This window comes from Cyprinodon variegatus, unplaced genomic scaffold (genome assembly GCF_000732505.1).
Source record: "Cyprinodon variegatus isolate N-32 unplaced genomic scaffold, C_variegatus-1.0 Scaffold304, whole genome shotgun sequence".
Lineage (NCBI taxonomy): Eukaryota > Metazoa > Chordata > Actinopteri > Cyprinodontiformes > Cyprinodontidae > Cyprinodon > Cyprinodon variegatus.
Genome location: NW_015150757.1, coordinates 80,876 through 97,450, shown reverse-complemented (window position 1 = coordinate 97,450; position 16,575 = coordinate 80,876). Strand labels below are relative to the sequence as shown.

The window sequence follows — 16,575 nt, the reverse complement described above, 5'->3', positions numbered from 1 at the left end:
AGGCAGATCTGCGGGAGTTTACGGGGGTTTACGGGGACGAAAATCTCACTTTTCATGCAGTGTGTCATACAGGAAATACAATTCTATGTTCTCCCTAAAGTCTACTTGGAAAATGGTTGGAAAACATGGTTGGATATCTGTCTTTTTTTTATTCAATTTTTTTAAGAGAAAATGGGTCCAGTGCCTGCTGAAAGACATGGCTTCAAGGATATATATCGTCTACAAAAGCAAAGATAATATTCAGCAGTTAAGAAACCATAAACTCTCCTATCCATAATTACACATTTCGTTTGTCATTTAACAGGATGGATGACAGAGTTCAACCCACATTGGAAACATGTGTGACTTAGTGCAGCGAAGGTGGATGTAACTCTTACTTGGGTTGCACAGGAATAGGGCATCCATGTGGCTGAAGCAAAACAAACATGGCTGTGCCGGTTATAGGTGGAATATCGGGTACTACTTTTATAAAAAACGAGGAAAAGGACGCAATTTTTACCTTTGTGGATTGGAAGATGTTTGCCCGTTCCCCCAACTGGATATGGTAAGAGTTTGATTTATCAGTTAACTCCACTAGTAGCGAAACAAATGAAGCTGCAGCTGGCTCAACACTCGAGATGGGAGACAGTTACCCAATCAGCTTGAAGAACTGGACTGAATGTCCGTCCCTTTTGCAAGCACATTCTCCATGAGGCTTTGGAGTAGTTCAACTTGAATTCTACACAGTATCAATCTGGCTGTTTCCCAATTGATGGAATGACAACCTTCCAAGGGAAAAATAGGCCTCAACGACCTTTCTAGAATTAGCGCTTATAGACAATGGACGGCTTGTAATTCCTTTCTAGTTCACCGGGAAATTTAAACCTGTGCACATAGTTCTTGTCTCTAGAAAGTTTAGCTGAATTATTATGTAAAATCAGTAACCCCCCAGAAATGTATTCAGCGTTATATACTGTAACATCTTGTAAGACAGGAATACAATAATTTTGATAATATTTTCTGTGAGGTCAGAATTCTATCAAAAGTGCACATGCATACTAAATACTGATTTCACAAGCATGAGTGCATGCTACTTCTCTGCGCTCTCTGCTTGCTTATTATGCATAGTCTGAATCAAACAACACAAAAGAACACAATCCGTTTAAATCAGCGCCATAAAAATTTCAAACAATGCCTGCTTATGTCGGGTAAAGCAGAGAAGTCAACAAAATACACCAGTCTAACATTAAAAACCTTGTGCATTCTTTGTAGTTATATTCATTCCTTTCAGGTTGAAACAGCAAGATTATAGTGCTGAACATCATAGGGGCTGGGCCGCCAATACAATGATGCTCGTCACTTTAGAAAATGAAAAAGACAACAAAAACATACTTTGTGCTCGAAAATCACAGCCTTACCAAACAAAAAAAGGCCGACGGTTCAATTTAAGTTTTGACAGTTCCTCTAATTTATCTACTCGACAAAAAATTCCTCTTTTTGAAAACAATTTCTTGGTGGAGGACATAAAAGTCTTGCTTGATAACAGCTGTTTTGCATTCAGTGTCAGAGGTGCCTTGCCTTGTCAAAGAACTGCCGCAGGGCCTTGTGGCACTTCCTTTTGTTGCAGATTTCGGCGGTGGAGACGCGGCTGGTGCACGGGCTGATGTACGCCGATCGGTACTTCTTGCATGTGTCGTTCAGGTTGCAGGCTTTGGCGGCGGTCAGGCAGTTGTTCTCTCGGGCCACCGCCGGCTCACCTGTGAGAAAAGACGAATGTACTGAAACTCTTGTGCAGGAACTGTTAAAGATATTTAAATATTTACAGAAAAAAACAAACAGAAACAAAATGATTTGAATGAGTTAAACAACAACTGATCCTATCTTTATGCAACAAAATCTGCGCAACTCCCAAAGCGACAGAGCAGAGATTTAAAGAGATAAAAACAGCTGCATAATGAATGTTTACTCTCATCCATGTCAAAGAAAAAAACAACTCAAAATCACTGAAACTCTGAATAGTTATATTTTGAAAACATTTGTGTTTGTACGGCGTGTGTCAATGTAGAGCTCCTATATTCATCAGCATACTACTTATCTGTCAGCTCACACTAATTGCCTCTGTTCTCCCCGATCCACCATTAATTAACGTTTCCATAGACTTTTCTCCCTCCTGAAGTAAGTGTGGCAAAATGAGCATCAATTAAAAAGAGCGAAGCTTGGCGTGACAAAGATGCAAGAAGGAGGGCGGCGGAAGGCCAAGGTGCAAACCGCAAGTTCTTTATGTTGAGCTACCTAATGGGAGCTGTGTGTTAGATTAAGCAGGCGGTTAATCAGAAACTATGTGTTAAGGAAAGGAAAGAGAAGCAAAGAGGGCTGATGACAGAGTGGATGCATTTTACTTCAACATCAAAAACAACCTTTTTAATTTCTTCCTCTAAGCATTCAGATGGTTTTATGGCTCTAAGGCCTCAAAAACACATTTCATGCTTTCATAGTATTTTCTATATAGATCCTCCCCGCTACTGACCAGCCATGTGCTCAACTTAAACATTATGTCTATTGTGAATTGGGTTGGGCACCAAGAATTGACTGGAACTGGTTCTACCTTTTAATTTCTCCCAGAATCGTTCAAGGACTGTTTTTAATTTGTTGTTTAGCGTTAGACTCAGAACACTGAAGGTAAAAACTCTGCATGGATGCCTTCTTTAGCACAACATGATGCTTTATCCTCCATCTCTAAAACTCAGCCTACAACTATGACAGAGTCAGAATACCGTAAATAAAATAATAAAATCGTCTTATACTGTATGGCACGAGTAAATATTGTTTATAGGTTTTTGTTGTTTAATTGTTTTATATGTAGAAAGCTCCTTAGCCTGACCCAAATTTCAAAAGATTTAAATTGAAGTTTATATGTTTGATATCAATATGCACCTTGAAAATAGGTGTATTAATTTTGTGTAATATTTATTCAAAGTTAACAGTTTGAATTCATGAAAAGGTTTAAAATGTTTCCTCCAGAAACAACTCTGGTTAGCCAGCTCCTTTAAAAATGTTAACTATTTTGACCCCACATCCGAAAAAAATTGAATCAATCTTTGGTTCAAATTCTGATTCCTCGAATCAAAACCAGGAATCGGAAATTGAACCAGAATCTTTCAAATTCAGAAGATAAACAACACTATTCACAAAAGGGGGAAAAGCTACCATAGAGTCAAAATCCATGAGCTGTTCTTAACGAGACCTGAGTTTATTCTCACACTCATCTTAAATGCCATATTTGCTGATCTCATTGCCCTGGACCATCTGAGTTTTTTTACACCACACTTTAAACATCCAACAAACACAGAGAAACTCCCATTACATTATGGAATAAAACTAGCATTGAATACATCTAAAGAGTTCTCTCTAAAAAAAAGACAACAATTATTTCACCTTTTTTGTGTTTATTTTACTGTTTCTACTATGGTTTTGTTTAATAATTAAACCCAAAAGTATCTGTTATCCTTCTCTGTTAAGTTTTGAAACATAAAATGATTCAGGAATCATGTCTTTAAAGAGTTGACGGCCTGTATTTAAAAAGAAAGTTTAAAGGTTTATGGAAAGAGTCTAATTAAGCTTGAACTATGGGCAGCTTTCGCACATCTTTTGACTCCCAAAGAGAGAACAGTCTATTTAAAGATAACAACATCATTAAAAGAACCCTGAATAATAGCTCTTCACTAGACAGTCACAGTAGTGGAACAGGTATAACTACATAGACAGAGACATAGACAGGTATGGGGCATTGCAGGGTAACAAAGAAGCCAAACGACCCCCATTCCAAAGGTTGGACCCGTTCATCGGTTTCTATTTGCATGTTTTCCAAACTAAAACCAGGCTTTGTTGGGCTGCTGGATAAAACCTGGAACTCAACGCTATTTCTGACATTTTGAATTTAAAATGCCTCCTGGTTGGGAAGAGAAACGTCTTCAAACTTGGAAACAAAGTCCAGTGGATTGATTTTGAACTTTTTTGGAATAGGTTTAACTACTGTTGGCTTAGTTTATAAATATAAGTGCAAAACACTCTTATATTTAAGAGCTGTGGAATTTGATTATTCACTTTTTCTGGAAAACTACACTTTCCTTTGTGGTTATTTCAGAAAACACAAACTCTGACTATTTTGATCCTGTTCTCCTAAAACTTTAATTCAGTTTTCATTTCTAAATTTACACTGATGTTAGAACTACTTTCCTTTTAGAAAGAAGTGATTCTGGGTAGTCTAACATATCTAAACTGATTTTTTTTTAAGCATTCTCTTCACTTTAAGCCCAATACTAAAGCTGGCCCTCGCTGTCATCATGCAGACCAATGAAAAGGCGTCTTCGCTCCTCACTCCAGGAAAAAAAAAAACCCACCCCAAAAAGTGACGAGAATGTGGTCTATAAAATCAAATTGGAAAAGATTGCAATATGTAAAACTGAAGTTTAAAAGAAAAGAATATGAAAAAATCTAAGTTATCAAAAGAAAAGAAAAAAAGCAAAGTTACTTTTAAAACTTTTTTATATTAGGAAGTGTTTCAAATTGAATTTCTAGATTGCATTTTTTATTTATTTCTATTTAGAAAAACATGTTCTTTGCTCAGAACAATAATAGAACAAAATTCACTCCATATTTATAAAAGCATATAATTGAAAGCTGCACCTATATTTTGCTACAAACCAGCCATTCAAACAAGTCTTATGACACTTAGCTTGGTATATTTTAGATATTAAACATTCAAATCCTTCAGCAGCTGATGTCAAACTAAACCAACCCCATGGCCATGAAGGTGGAGGTCCATTCAGTGCGCCGCTGTGCTCCACAGCGCCCCCTAGTGTTGGCAGAAGATCTGCTGAACTCCTGTTGCACTCCTGGCAGATGGCATTGTCTCTCAGAAACACAGACACACTCAAACATTAACATAGACTCAGCGTGCTCCGACAGGGCTCGCACCCGGTTGGGGCCTGGGCCATCTGGAGGCCTGGCGGGGGGGGGACCGGCCCCCCACCACACCAGAGAGCTCATGTTTCCGATTCAGTCTCAAATTGATTATCATGTCGCCTGTTTCCTTCCAGTGTCGCTGCTAGCCCCCCCTTACTCTCCTTAATTACAGATGCCATGGGAGACAGAGGGTCACAACCTGACCTGCCCCCTCTTCATACGCCCCTTCACTACTCTTACAATCATCCTCTCTCATGTTTCTCTTCCATTCCCTTCCTCCTTTTCATTGCGCTTTACTTTGATTTTTGGTACCCGTGCTTGAAGCTCTGGATGTAAACCAATCATTAACTCCTTTCCTCTCTTCCCATCATCATCCATCTCTTAACTTTGCTCCTATCAAGCTTTTGTTTGTCTGCAGGATCTCTTTGCCATCTGTCCTTTATTTCCCCTTTAGAGTAAAGTGCGGCTCTTTTATGGTCTTCAGGGTTTTTCTAACATCAGTTAAAAATATACAAAAAAGCATAATGGCTATGATGAATGGGAATTTAAAGTAAAAATTCTGCTTCTCTTTTGATAAAATTTGGCGTCCCAGTTACTTTCACTGTAATCTCCCACTGTTTTCTGAGCAGTGTTTGTCTTAGCGTCTGGCAGAACCTGTCCTCATCCAACCGTTTAGGGGTCAGTTAGAAGCTGGGAGCACTTGACTGGTGTTTGTTTACACTTTTCCTGCTGGGGGCTTTCCAGCATTGGAGACAGTCACTGGATGCATACTGCGCCATTGGGCCACTGCCTATAATTCTCAAGCTCTCTGTTTGCTAAATGCAATAAATACAGCTATTTGTCCTAGAGGCACGGCAGCCAGGGATTACAAGCAAACACTCGGCCACCCAAGAGCAAGCTCTAAACAGCACAATGTGAGGCAGCAGTTTCATACAAATGAAATGCAGGGCCTCTTACATTGGTTGGCACTGCTGGTAAAGATCTATATAAAGCCTGAAGATGGATTCATCACCTGTTGCTGTGGCATTCTCTAAACCTGAGGCAAATGTTGTCCCAAGTTAAAATCACTGCTGGAACAATTTTTGGTACTTTTCCTTTTTCCAGTGATATCCAAACTGATGATGTATAATTTTCTCAGTCTCGAATGTTCTCATGCAAAAACCTCTTCAAACTACTTGTTTCCAACTCATCAAAGTGAATAACGCCAGCGGACTCTTTCAAATCGCAAGCAAAGGAACAGAGCAGCTCGGTGCCCAAAACATCCAGAGCGTCTCATTTCAAAATACACCAACGTCTAAATTGAGGCATTCGACGCATTTTTGACGCTCAGATTGCATTTGATGTGTTTATTGGAATGCTTGTTGATAGGCCTGTCGCAATAATCAATAAATCAATTAATCGCACGATAAATAAAAACTATCCACGTTATTTAATTTATTGGCTATATCGTCTCTGCCTGTGTTTTTCCCTTTCTATTGATGACGCTGGATGAAAAGGCTTAACCCCAGTGCTATCCACTGACCCCTCCCCTTCCTCATGTTTGAGGAGGGAGGAAGAGTGGACTATCGCATCAGGTAGTTAGAGCGCATTTGTACTTCTGCAGCTTTAGAACCCCGTGAGGAGTTAGAGGAGTTAGCGAGGTAAAAAAAAAAAAACATCTTATGTCGGGGGGGGAAACTCAAAATGGAACTGGTTTCAAAGTCGAGCGCAACAGCTGCAGTGTAGGAGTATTTCGGATTCAAACCAAATGACCGAGGCGAACTGTTGAACCTATGCGAGCCAGTATGTCGCGTTTGTCATAAAACAGCAGCAGCTAAGCGCAGTAATACAACCACTCAGCAAAGTTTCTCCAGCTGGGGACAAAAAGTACAAGCGGTGGCCCGCCTGCGTCTTCAAGTTTGCGACAGTCCTCCATCACTGAAGGAATTAATCTACAGGCAGCATATAAAAAGGACGGCGCAAAGTGGCGCGGGCTCACAGACAGCTTGGTTCATTTAATTGCTAAAGAGATGCTTCCATTTAATATTGTTGAAAAGCCGGCATTTCGAAAAATGTTGCAGACATTCGATAGACAGTATGAACTCCTGGGGAAAACATATATATTACAAACGTGATACGTCTACATACAACGTTTTTATTTCCACTGTTGTTCTTTCTTGTGTTTAGTTTTTATTCAAGTGTATTTTTAGTTAACAGAGACTGAGAGTCCATTTGATTTTTATTACTCGTTTTATTTTGTTAACCAGTTCCAGTGTTAAGTGTTCTGTTGAAAATAAAGTGTTTATCCTTGGCAGGAAAATGCATGCATTATTATGTCATTTCCATTAAATCAGTGTAAAAAGGTCTTAAAATAATATTATAGTTTATCGCAATAATTTTTGAGACAATTAATCTTTCAGCTAAATTTGTTATTGTGACAGGCCTACTTGTTGACATTTTAGCTCAGTTGCTCGAGAACAAAATGTTACCTTTGAAGTCTGAAGAAAGTTTAGAAAACTCCAGGAATACATACGTGATGTAAAACAGATAAGGCTGCTTTTCTTGTTTGGATAAAAAAGTCGTTACAAAGACAGCATCTAATGTTTGATACGAAGACTCAATTAACACCCAAAAGCCCCTATTTGCAGTACGTTCGTAACAATGACCATTTTAGATCCTGTACATTCCTTAACATCCTCTTCACCTAGCCTGGGGGCAGATTCAGATTATCTAGCATCTAAACAATGTGGTCTTATTTATGTCCCAGAGCAATAATCTTATGGATTACTAATTAAAGGTTGTTAGGAACTCTGACCAACTTAGAACAGCTTTTAACAAGTCTCCTCCTTTCATAAGGTCCAAACAACATACAGCCAAGATCTTGTACTTCTGGATCCCCTCATTCCCCGAGGCATCAAGTCAAACACAGTTGAATGCGTTTCTTCACTACCAAAAAGAGCAAATGAACATTATGAATCCTCTAGCACCCTGCTGAGGATGTGGAGCTGCTCCACTGTTTCATGGCCAAGAAAATCACACTGTTCCTCAAAGCCAAAGTTATGTGCGATGAGCAACTTTTGGCATAGATGGATATAATTTGCATATGATTTGGAGAAACAGACAATAGAACCGTTTCAGTCATTAAGAAATAAAGACCTACTTAGTCAGTTGCAGGGTATGCCAGAACCTGAATGGTTCCTTTTGATAACACAATTGTTTAAAATTTCAAAAGTCCAAAAATACAAAGGGATGAAAGGTGATGTATTCTAGCCTTCTGTTTAAGCAACATGGAAAGCAAAGTAAGCATGTCTTCCTCAAAAACTATGGGTTATGTATCTTGATTATTCCTCGCCTTCTCCAATGCTGAATTTAAACATCCCAATAAAACTGAAAACATCTTTCTCACCCGTGTAATCTTCCTCACTAAAGAGTGTTTGGCTCAAGCTGCTAGCGTCTAGCTACAATGCTGGTACTGATCAAAAAATGATGAGGCCGTTGGGGGCTGAGGGACGCATAACTTGAACAACCCACCCCTGAATGAACTTCTCTGCACCTCACTCTGCTCCGTCAGACTATAAAGAAAACCAGACATCATGAAGTTGGCCTAAGATCCGTTCTCTGCCTCCCTTCGTTGATCATCTGTGGTGAGTTACACCACCCTCTGGTTTAATGGACTCTACACCTGAAGTGCAAGACAAGCAAAATCCAGGGAGTGTAGAGGCCGAAAAGAGCCTCAAGGTTTACTCATCCTTCTTTACATTTACTTTTTCTTTTCCTTCTGAACTATTCCCCTTTTTCCTTCTTTTCAATGCTTTTCTGAATGTCTCTTGGCCCTCTGCACCTCACTTCCTGCCACTTTCTCTGTAGTTAATAATCTGGCTCTTTCTCCAACTGTCCCAGTGCAATAAAGCCACATGGCACTTGCTTCAGCAAATGACATAACTCCTAGCTGCTAGTAATTGATCCCTGTAGTACAAAGTCTTTCTTCCTCCTTCTTTCCAACTCATCGGTCGCCATCTTAGCATTCTGTGTTACTGCTCCTCCACTCCAACACATTTTCTTTTCAGCTTCCTTAAATTTATTGGACCTTATTGGCTCCGATTCCAGTGAAATCTGCCAAAGACAATTATTTCTGTGTCTCCCATTGCTGTTTTCATTTTCCTGACACTGCACCCTAGCACGTCAGCTGCCAAAAAATAAAATAAATAAAAAACTCGAACTCTGCACCTAATTTCATTCATCTTGCTTCACTAACGTTACAAATCAGGTCTGAACAGAGGCCCTTTCCTGAATATATAACATGTTCCAGGCACCTCATGAGCTTCTTCAATTTCATACTTCAAACTTATTTCCTTGCCTGAAATGTAACTTTTTCTACAAATTGCTCATCTTCAAACATGGGATTATAGGTTCTGGAACTGATGATGGGGTAGAAATACATCCTGTGGGGATAGGCTGCATGCTGCCATATGAAGTTTTCTTACTCTGAACTTTATGATGGCCAATCCTAACTAATTCCTTTTTAACCCCTCAGTTTTTTGGGTTTTTTTTTTCAATATCAAAACTACCTAAAGCCGGGCATACACTGGGCAATTTGTTCAATCATAACGTGCAGCCATGGCTCACACTGTACGATGAAACCGCAGGGTTTAAAAGTTCACAGCTCACGATGTTTGTTCTCACATCCGACACCCGACACTCTGATGCGATCTACCTGCTACTGTACGTCTACAAAACCAGTGGGACTCAGCTTCGCAGTGAGAACGAGCTACTCTGACTCGTCTGAATAGTCCCACAGTGCTTCTGGGCTTTCCTCTGAGAGGAATAAGAAGAATTGTTGTTTGCGCACTGAGTGATTTGCCCATGACCACCTTTCCACGGCCGACTGAATTTCAGACATGTTTGATTTTCTCCCGACTGCACGATTCCTGATGAGGAGGTGGTCGTTAGCGGCTGATCTCCCCTCGTTACCCCCTGTATAATACACCACGCACCATCAGGCTGAAAGTTAGGCTGAAAAGGGGGAAAAAATCATATAGTGTATGCCCGGTTAAGGATACCTCTAAGGCTACGTTCACACTGCAGCCTGAAGTGACCCAAATCCGATTTCTTGGGCCATATGCAACCTGGATCTGATCTTTTCATGACAGTCTGAACAACACAGATCCGATTTTTTCCAATCCGACCCAGGCCACTTGGCCATGTGGTCCTGAATCCGATACGAACAGCCAGGTCGGATGAATACAAACGCCATCAATACCCGACATAGGTCACTATTGTGCGTCTTGCTATGCAAAAGCGGCAAGAAAAACAACAACCATGGCGGACGATGATGCGGAGAGCAGTATTTATGTTTAACCATGTGAAAAGATTGAGTTTGTATGGTTGGAAAAGATCGCTGGATGCGCGCCGGCACTACCATCCATGTTTCCTTCCGTAAACACAGAGCACGCTGGCCTGTGACGTCATTGCGTCCTCTACTGCGCATGCGGGACACTTGCGTTGTATGACTGCAGTTCACACAGGAGATCACATACATGCTGCATATATTTGGAAATGTGAACAGCAACGCAAAAATAAAAAATTGGATTAAAAAATAAACTCGTAATTGAGAATCAAGGCCTGCGCTGTGAATGTAGCCTAAGATCTCAAACTACAAAGACAAAGTTGACTGACCACTCCACCAACATTCCCAGTGATTCAATGCCTCAATTCACTGGAATTTAGTGTGATGGGATGCAGTGAATTCGGTCGGAACATTTAATCTATTTCTATGCAGTTGTTTGATACTGAATGCTTTGTTGCCTGAACTCTCACTAATTTATAAAATTAAATTACTAAACTGGTGAATTTCGATTGTTGTAAAGATTACCAGATAAGAAGAAAATAACGCTTCCAAAAAATTTCCCTTTTAGGAAAGTGATGGCTTCTATTGCTACTAGGAAATAAAATGTTGATTTATTTATGTATTGTTTTTCCTAGGGCCTTTAGAGGTGGATATGCAATGGAAAATGTAAACTCTGTGACCTTCATAAATCATCATATCAGCAGAATAACAGCCATTCAAAAGTTTCATTATCTCATCTGAACTGGCCTGATTTAACTAAATAATAAGAAATAAAAAAAAATTTATTATTAAGGTATTATCCAGAAACTGTAATTAAACCTGAATTCCCTACCATACACTGGCATCATATTCTAGGTTTAAAGAGTACAAATAAGTATATTCTCACTGTCTGAGCACTGCTACACCAACACACATCCAGTAAAATACTAAATAATTATCTAAATTAATGGTAATATACTAATAGGTTAGCAAACCAATTAATCAAATTAAATATTTCACAATCTACAGTGAATTAACCCTTTAACTGCCTGGTCAGCCAATGGTCGGCCATTAGCTCCGGTCGGAGGTTGAAACCAAGCAGTTAAAGGGTTGTGGAAAGCTTTAGGATGGATTTTTAAATTACAAGTTCTTATTTGAGCATACCAAACTCAAAAGTAAAAAAATGCCCATGTGTCCTTTCTTACACAGCTAACTCTGCTAGCTTTACAACTTTTTTAAGGGCATAGTTTTGCCCGAATAACTTTTAACGTTCTTCCGTCAAAACAGTTTTTCACATGGAAAACAGACGTTCAAGGAAACAGAGCTCATATCCAAGTTTGTCCAAGCCACACATGTAATTATGTATGTAGTTATCTGTTTTTATGACCTTTTTGGAAGGTTTCTAAGATCATTTTTAGGAGCCTTAGACTCATGACTGTTACTGTTATTTAATCCAACATTCAGTGAAGTCAAATCTCACTTCTTACCTACCAGTGTAGTTTGACAGTGGATCAAGTCAGTGTAAAGATTTTAGTTTTAATCCACTAAAAACAATAGAGGATATAATTTGATGGAAGAAACCAAAAAAGTGACAATTTCAAGACTTTATATATATTTTTATGACTTCTAACCTTGTTTCTATGTAAGTATTGTGGCTATATTAAACACTTAAAGCCACTTCGCAGTGTGGTCCTTGACAGAACTTCAAAATAAAATAGAGAGCTTCATATTAAATTGTAATCAGTACGGGAGGAGATGTACACAATGCAGAGACACCATAGACCTTAGAAGGCCTCTCTCTGTAAGCCTGACTGACGTCAACATGCTTTGGCCAACGTGCAGCGAAAGCCAAACTGACCCTTGTATGTTTATTGGTTGAACATCTTGCAAATGGATGAGTGTCTGGAGATCCAGATGAAACAATGAGATGTCAAGCCCAGAGTAAAGGAGAGTAGAACTGAAAGGGGGCATTTAAAAAGATAGCGACGTAGCAAGGAGGAAAGTTTGACAATTGCTGGAATCTGTCTTCAAATCAAATGCGCTGCAGTGCGTTCGACAGACCAAGAATGAAAAGCAATAAAACTCTAGAAGGGAAAAGTTGGGGAGAGGAAAGCCTTGGCCCTTCACAGTGATGAATCCTCAGCGATGCCTGTTTCATAAACCCATCTGCCAGTGTGAAGATCAGTCGGGAGAGGCCGCCCCTGGGGGGCAGCAGCATAAATCTATGGCTTTTTAATAACGTCCACAAACACATTCAGTGCGGCGTTGTACTGAACGCCACCCCCACATTGCACCCAGGCTGGTCCGGGGTCTAAAACCTGTACATTATTTCCACTCCTACATCCTCTGCCACAGCGTCTGTGACCCAAAGTCAACTGGAGCGGGAAGAAGTGTAGAAAAGTTTCAGACACTCAATTATTTTTGCAACTGTCAAACTAGATAAAGTATATCTATGTACTGTATATGTGTATTATTCCCCTGTGAGGATGCATAGCCAATAACATGGGGCTGTATCTAACTTAATAACCACCGTTCTTTTTGATGGGACACAAAAAAATAGATATTGGTCTGTTTATTGGTCCAGAGGATTTATAATCACACTGACAGTAGGATTTTTCTTCTCTTCCATACATGGTAAAGCTCCAACATCAGCTGAGTGGATCTATTATCTAGTTTGGGGCAAATAAACTATCCCAGCTTTCTGTTTACACATTTATCTTCTAAAAGTAAACCATAAGGTTGGTGCAGTTAGCATGTGTCTAAATACAAATCCAGAATCTAATGATTAAATGAAAGGGAGAGGAGTGGAGCTGTGGGGGAATTAATATTGTTAAACCTTGATTTTATATACATATCCTAGACGGAACGGACAAGAGCGATCGATGTTCTGTTTGTTTTAGATTTAGCCAAGCTGACAAACTCCTCTGATGAAAGATACTGCTGACAATTTATGGGATTGATTTCTGGCTGCATGCATGAAACCATGGGCGGGTCTAGACAGGATCCAACAGGGGCCTCTGTAGAACTGCTACTGGCCCCTGCAATGGATCCAATCACATCTCTGATATCAGATGGAGCTTGGCCATTTAAGGCTTTATATGTGAGAAGGAGGATTTTAAATTCTATTCTGGATTTAACAGGAAGCCAATGAAGAGAAGCCAGGATAGGAGAGATATGATCTCTTTTTCATTTTCATCGGAACTCTGGCTGGAATTGAATTGAATTGCTTAATAGAAGAAAATACAGTGATTAATATATCTAATTATTTTTAATTGACCATAATTACCTGCTAAAATTAAGGGCAAATATTCTTACTTTAAGTAACTTTTACTTCTCTAGATTAGTTTTTGTAGATAATTCTTTTTCTTATGACAACAAAAGTGTCCAGAATTGATTGGTCTGTTGGACAATCAATTTAATTGAAGAATTTTTTTAGAAATTAGAGTTAGCTTTAAGCCTCACTGATACTAAGGTCGGATCTCATCTGTTTTCACCTGTTAGATCAGAAGTCTGCAGCCTTGGCTTCGTGGCTCAATGAATGTACTAAATGATCTTTCATTATTGTAAAATAATATATAAATAACATATAACATTCTGGCTGTTATAATTCAATAAATGAATAAATTACGACCTTTGACACTTTGGTTTGCTAAAATTCCAACTAAGGAACAAATTTCCGGATAAACAATAATGGGAATAATCATGTAATCCTTTATTTCTGACCATCAAACTTTCACCTATCTTTTAGTGTGTATAGACCAATATTTAGAATTGGTCCATAATCCAAAGAAAGAAAATCTGCATGAAATACAGAAAGGTAGCGGGAAATCAGCAACAAGTATGGTTATAAAGAAGTCGCTTCTGTCAAATATTGCGATATTCCACTAGACTTTTATTAATATTAATTTAAAATAAAAATACTATGATATTTCATTAAACGATACTGATATTGATTCAAATAGCATCCATTTTACTGTCTTTTATCTCTTAGTCCTCCAGCCACTAGTTGGCAGCACATTGCACAGCCAGCCTATCATCCAGCTTCTCTGCGTCAGCCACAGCAGGAAACAACCAGATCTTATGAGGTTTACAGAGCTATAGTATTATAAAGATCACACTATTTCATCTTTGTTAATGTATCAAAACCGTGATGCATATCATATCGTAAAACTTTACAGATCACCAGCAAGAAGTGAAGGATTTTAAATCTGCATCCAATAAAACATCTGCTTGGTGCTCCTCCACCTTAAGGTTGCAGAACCAATTTCAAACCACTGCTCTAAACTCAAAGAATAAGCAGAGCGTCGGACCTGACAACATATTGAAGTCAATGCCATCATAGCTCCTCCATTCCCCATCTGCCATACTCATAGCTCAATAATACCCCAGGCAGCCATTTTCCCCAGTTTAATATATCCGACCACCTCCTTCCCTTGGTCTACAGCTCAGATGGTCTGTCTCTGGTCCCCAGTCTCCAATTTCTCCCAGCACCTTCTGCTGCTCCTGTCCCCAACATGTGGTCCCTCTCTGAACATCAAGCAGTCCACAGCAGAGATGGATGTGGGCATCTAACAACTGGAGAGCCTGTTTACTCCGGTTCCAAGTACAAACTGCAGCAACAAGCCCATGAATGCATTCAGCACCTCACCTCTGGCTGTGTTGGACTGATTTACAATAGTGGCAGCAATGTGCCAATGAATTTGTTATGCAGCTGGGAGAGGAGTGGTGCTCTGGGGGAATTACTGTTGTCCATAATTAGTCCTGCAGGTGCTCTCTTTGGTGGATATATATGGAATGTAATCATGAAGAGAAGCGAAACAGGACAGGAGCAATGGAGGGAGGAGAGGGAAGGAGGACTTTCAGAGAGATATTAAGATCATTTCATTCCAAACAACTCATCAATAAAAAAGCCCAGACAAAACTCTATAAATCCAGATCATGGCTGAAATTAACATCACAACCTCCCCTCCATCAGCTATCCCTTCTCATTTCCCACCAGTAAGACAAGTTGAAGCCTTTGCTGCTTTTTTCTTTATGACAGCAGAAGGTGATGGCTGCTGAAAGCAATCTGACGGCCCAGGACTTTCAGATCGATAGCAGGCAGCAGGCTGCTGCAGAACTCAGCCAGCAGAGACACACACAGAGAGAAAAGAGAGACTGTCATGGTTGGGACTGAATGAATACATCACTGGGATTACTCACAGTCACATCTGACTACTAGCCGCCCATGCTTTTTAATCTTCCCACCTGACAGAACTAACCCAGCCTGAATGAGAACCAGGTAATGATTTATGGATGGATCTCAGTATCAACAGAGACATTTGAGACTGAAACAGATGTAACGCTGTAGATTAAATTTACTTAAGGCATTAAATATTCATCTCAGCTGTGTGTGGGGCTGCTCAGTGGAACAGTGGTAGCACTGCTGCCGTGCAGCAAGAAGGTTCTGGGTTCAATTCCCAGCCTGGGGCCTTTCTGCATGGCAGAAGATAAATTATTTTTAATAGAGTCAAGTTTTAGTGGTAAACTTCCTTTAATGTCAGTATTAAAGATGCATTAATCCAACGTTTGTATGTCAAAGCGAGAAATCAATGCTGATTCATGTCAAACTACTGAGGTGATAAGACGAAAAAGAGCAAAACAAAACAAAAGGGGAAGCAATGTCTTGCTCAAGCATTCATTCAACGTCTTCCGACCTTTACAATGTCCCATTTTACGTGGAACAGAGGAGGAGAACTGATAGTCTCTCACTGCTTGACTCAATCTAACTGATTCTAAGTTAGACTTTGGTCCAAACTTTAACAGCTGTATAGAGTGCATTTTGTTCTATAATTGTTGCAAGCAGAGAAAATCTTTAAGAAACAGAAATTGGAAAACATTGACAAGGAAACACTGACAAACGTCTTAACTGAAAAAAATTTGATATTAAAATTTACTGTTTTTTTTATATATATTTAATTTTGTTCTACATATTTTTCCCAACTTTGTTTTCCTATTCTATCTTTAAATCGCTCTCTTTCAGTTTGAGTTTTATTTATTGCCTTCTTTTAAATTATTAATTAAAAACTACTATAATATAGTAGTTTAATATAAAATCATATATATATATATATATATATACATAATGTGTATATATATATATATATATAAAAATTTCTATATAAAAATATATATATATATAAAATTTCTACTACATGTTAACAGTAATGGCAATAATGTAGCCATGCTAACTAAATAGGGGCAGTGATAGCCATGCTAACTATGTAGGGGCAGTGATAGCCATGCTATCCAAGAAGGGGCAGTGATAGCCATACCAGTCCAGTGGA

General features: G+C 39.2%; 1 protein-coding gene across 1 annotated transcript in view; it reads right to left on the bottom strand.

Annotated features, from left to right (window-relative positions):
- LOC107090625 (GDNF family receptor alpha-1-like) overlaps positions 1-16,575 on the bottom strand; it is a 137,363-nt gene that overhangs the window by 51,593 nt on the left and 69,195 nt on the right. The window contains exon 4 of the mRNA XM_015384121.1: positions 1,558-1,736. Within this exon, the coding sequence (XP_015239607.1) occupies positions 1,558-1,736 (179 nt within the window). The remainder of the gene's footprint in view (positions 1-1,557; positions 1,737-16,575) is intronic.